The 3,381-nt window shown below is 44.1% G+C and overlaps 1 protein-coding gene across 1 annotated transcript in view; it reads right to left on the bottom strand.

Annotated features, from left to right (window-relative positions):
- Positions 1 to 1,119: 1,119 nt before the first annotated feature.
- basp1 (brain abundant, membrane attached signal protein 1) overlaps positions 1,120 to 3,381 on the bottom strand; it is a 42,789-nt gene continuing 40,527 nt past the window's right edge. The window contains exon 2 of the mRNA XM_014022031.1: positions 1,120 to 2,809. Coding sequence (XP_013877485.1) covers positions 2,215 to 2,793 — 579 coding nt within the window. The 5' untranslated portion in view covers positions 2,794 to 2,809 and the 3' untranslated portion in view covers positions 1,120 to 2,214. The remainder of the gene's footprint in view (positions 2,810 to 3,381) is intronic.

Raw genomic sequence — 3,381 nt, 5'->3', positions numbered from 1 at the left:
AACCAGACTGGGACCACTGCTCACACAGGGGTGGAACCAGACTGGGACCACTGTTCACACAGGGGTGGAACCAGACTGGGACCACTGCTCACACAGGGGTGACCAGACTGGGACCACTGCTCACACAGGGGTGACCAGGAAAATTACATATTTTTTTTTTACTTTAAAGTTTCTGCAGATCTTTGTGTTTTGGTCATTTCTTTGTGTCTTCTACAGAAACCTTATAAACYTTGGGCGTCTGAACCATTTTAAAAGCGTGGGGGGACACGCTGTTTGGGGGTCCGGGGGTCCTCCACCAGAAAATTTTGAACAAAACAGATGCCATTTCCTGCATTCTGGTGTATTTTACCAGGTTGTTTAACAGACTTTTACCTACTTAAATAAACACTTGATTTAATTATTTCAGAGACAGATTCTTCATTAAACTAGTTTTATCATCCTGTTTTAAACTCACTGCTACAGATGAGATAAGGTTAATTAATGTGTCAGTTTATCATATCTAATGACTTTAGGGATGATTTTTACTTTTATATTGTTTATTGATTTATTTTAATTGTAACACATCATTGTGCCGAATAATGATGACCGTCAGCTGCATGTTTAAAACTAACGTTATAAATTTTACCCAATGGATTTAGTGAATTTAGAGGGGGGTTTCACTTTTTCTGACTCAGTGATAGGTCTGCTCATAATAAACACAAAGCATCATCTTTCATAACASAAAATGACACGGTGTTATGGTGACAAAAGTCCAAAAGTTGACACCATAAGTCAGATTACAGGTTTAGGTTCTGTGTAAATAAAATCCTCACTTTCTTGTCGTTACTCTTCTTCAGTGACAGAGTTGTGATGTTTCAAACTGTTAAACACTGCCACCAACTGTTCAGGAGGATCATTACACCCTAAAGGTTGTTTCACTGTGGAAGGGGTGTGTACAGCAGGGGGGGGGGCAAAGATTTGTCTGTGGTGGGCACGGCCACCCCTGGCCACCCCCTGGCTCCGCCCCTGAGATTTTCGTGGATTATTGGTTGAACCTCGTTTTTCACCTGACTCCTTCTGTTTTCAGCTGACGATGCACGTCTGCAGCGTGCTGACTCAGCAGTTTTTTTTATTTTATTTTTTTTTAGATTTTGCATAAATACTGTAGCTGGTAATACTGCAGCAGGAGCTGTTCCAATCACGTCACACGTTCAGTGTTTTCATTTTAAATTGGGAAAGTTGCTGAGCCACGTTTTTTTCAGGCTGGAGCACATTTCCTCCACGAAACACTGGAAGGACCAACATGTGGAAATACTTTCAGTTATCAAATGTTTTTGAGTTCTTCCAGTAGATGAGAGAAAAGCATCAGGCTGCCTCAGAGCTGGTTTAGTCTACGCTCTGTGGACAGACACAGCTGAACACTGGTTATCAGAGGCGTCCTCTCGGCGCAGCAAACATCCTGTTTTCACCGTTTCATCCACAAACGCTCGTTTAACGCCGACGGAGGATCAGAGAACGGCTTCAAACTTCATAAGAGCATTGTAAAGATCAAGGCTTTGCAGGTTTTATAAGTATTACAAATGCTAAAAAACCACAAAGGGGTTTCAGTACAAAATCTATACGTTTGAAAAAGATCCTACGATTATTTCGTCGCAAAGCCGAACTTTATTTTCTTTTTTCTTTATTCAACCTTTGGAATGTCTTAGAAAGCCTCAGCGTTCTCCGTCCTCCTGAAAACACGTTTCATTTAGATGAAAATGGAAATAAAAACACTGGAAGTGAAAGGAGCTGAAGCACGAGAGGTTTGAGCTCATCTTTTAGTCATGGCTGAATCTAGCTGCTGGTGGGGGGGGGGCAGGACCTCTGTGGGCTGGATCAGGGTTCAGGTGAGACCTGATGAGTGAAGGGATGAAGGTGAACGGGTGAGGAGCATGGCCGACACAGACTCGTATCAAAGTTCAAATACTACAGCAGAAAAAAAGAATTAAACCTAACAATAATAATAGCAATAATCATATGCATCAGTGGAAACATCTCCAGTCCTCCTCATTCAACAAATCATCATCATCATCATCATCATCATCATCATCATCATCATCGTTACAATTATTATTATTATTGTTATCATCAGAATATCGGCGGGCTAGTAAATTTCATTTTCCCTCCTCTTTTAAAACTTTCCTTCAGGGTTGAATCAGGTGATTTATTTCTTCCTGTSTGAAAAGGAGCTGTCCATTAATCCTGAACTGCTACGGTTTGATCCTTGCTCGGTGCCTCCGTGGCGTTCGCCTCCTTGGCGGGAGGTTCGGCGGCTGGTGTTGAACTAGGTGCGGCGGCGGCGGCGGCGGCGGCCTCTGTGGGCTTGGTGTCGGGGGAGGCGGCGGCGGGAGCTGCTGGTGCCGGGGGGGCCTCAGTCTTTTTGGCGTCGGCCTCTCCTTTGCTCTCGGGTGTCTTCGCCTCGGGCTCCTTGGCGGCGGGAGCGGGATCTTTGGCCGGGGCGGGGGCGGCGGCCTTCTCCTCGGCCTTGGCCGCSTCTGTTTTGGGCTCGGCGTTGGCGGCCGGTTTCTCGGACTCCTTCGTCGCAGAAGTCGCGTTCTTCTCCTCCTCTTTTGGCGCGGCAGCGTCGGCCGCCGGGGCGTCCTTGGCTGCCGTGTCGTTTGCTACTTCCTTAGCATCGTTAGCCGCCTCGTCTTTCTTGTCTTTCGGTGCTTCGCTCTCCTCAGCCGAGGCCCCTTCTGCTTTGGCATCCTTGTCTTTGGACTTATCGTCGTTCACGCTGTAGCCCTTCTTCTTTTTGCTCAGCTTGCCTCCCATTTTAGATCTCTGGCCTCTGAAACAAGAAAAAACTCAACTTAGTAAAAATGTCTTTGGCTTTACCTCCTGGTCTCATCGTAAASCTGATTTCCATCAATGTTTTTGTTGTTTTCTACAGAAGTGTAGCGCTGTCACATGACATAAAATTATTTTTAAACTGGATCTCATTTTAACGAGAAAACTATCTTGTAAAATGAGAAAATATGTCGTTATAACGACAAAAATATCTTGTAAAAACGAGAAAACCATCTCGTTGTAACATGTTATGGTTTCCTCTGGTTTGTCACTTTCACTGAAGTTTATTGCCTGGATGGCGTGACGGAGAACACGACTGAACCACTATCTGTGTTTTTACCAAGAAGAAATCTGCAAGAGGAACARTTTCTAGACTAAAAAATGACAAAGTAAGTTAGTGACCAATGTTTTTGAAATAATAACGTCTGAATTCAGATTAGAGAGTGCAGATTGCTGAAGAAGTGCTACTAGCATAAGTCTGAGCACAAACCCAAATAGTAAGTGTTCTGTTTGTTTTTGTTATATAGTGTTTTCATCACACCATTGTAGTGGTCACCTTGGGTGGAATAAACG

The sequence above is a fragment of the Austrofundulus limnaeus genome, unplaced genomic scaffold (assembly GCF_001266775.1).
Source record: "Austrofundulus limnaeus strain Quisiro unplaced genomic scaffold, Austrofundulus_limnaeus-1.0 Scaffold315, whole genome shotgun sequence".
NCBI lineage: Eukaryota > Metazoa > Chordata > Actinopteri > Cyprinodontiformes > Rivulidae > Austrofundulus > Austrofundulus limnaeus.
Note: the sequence above shows the minus strand (reverse complement) of the source record. Positions and strands in the feature narration are given on the sequence as shown.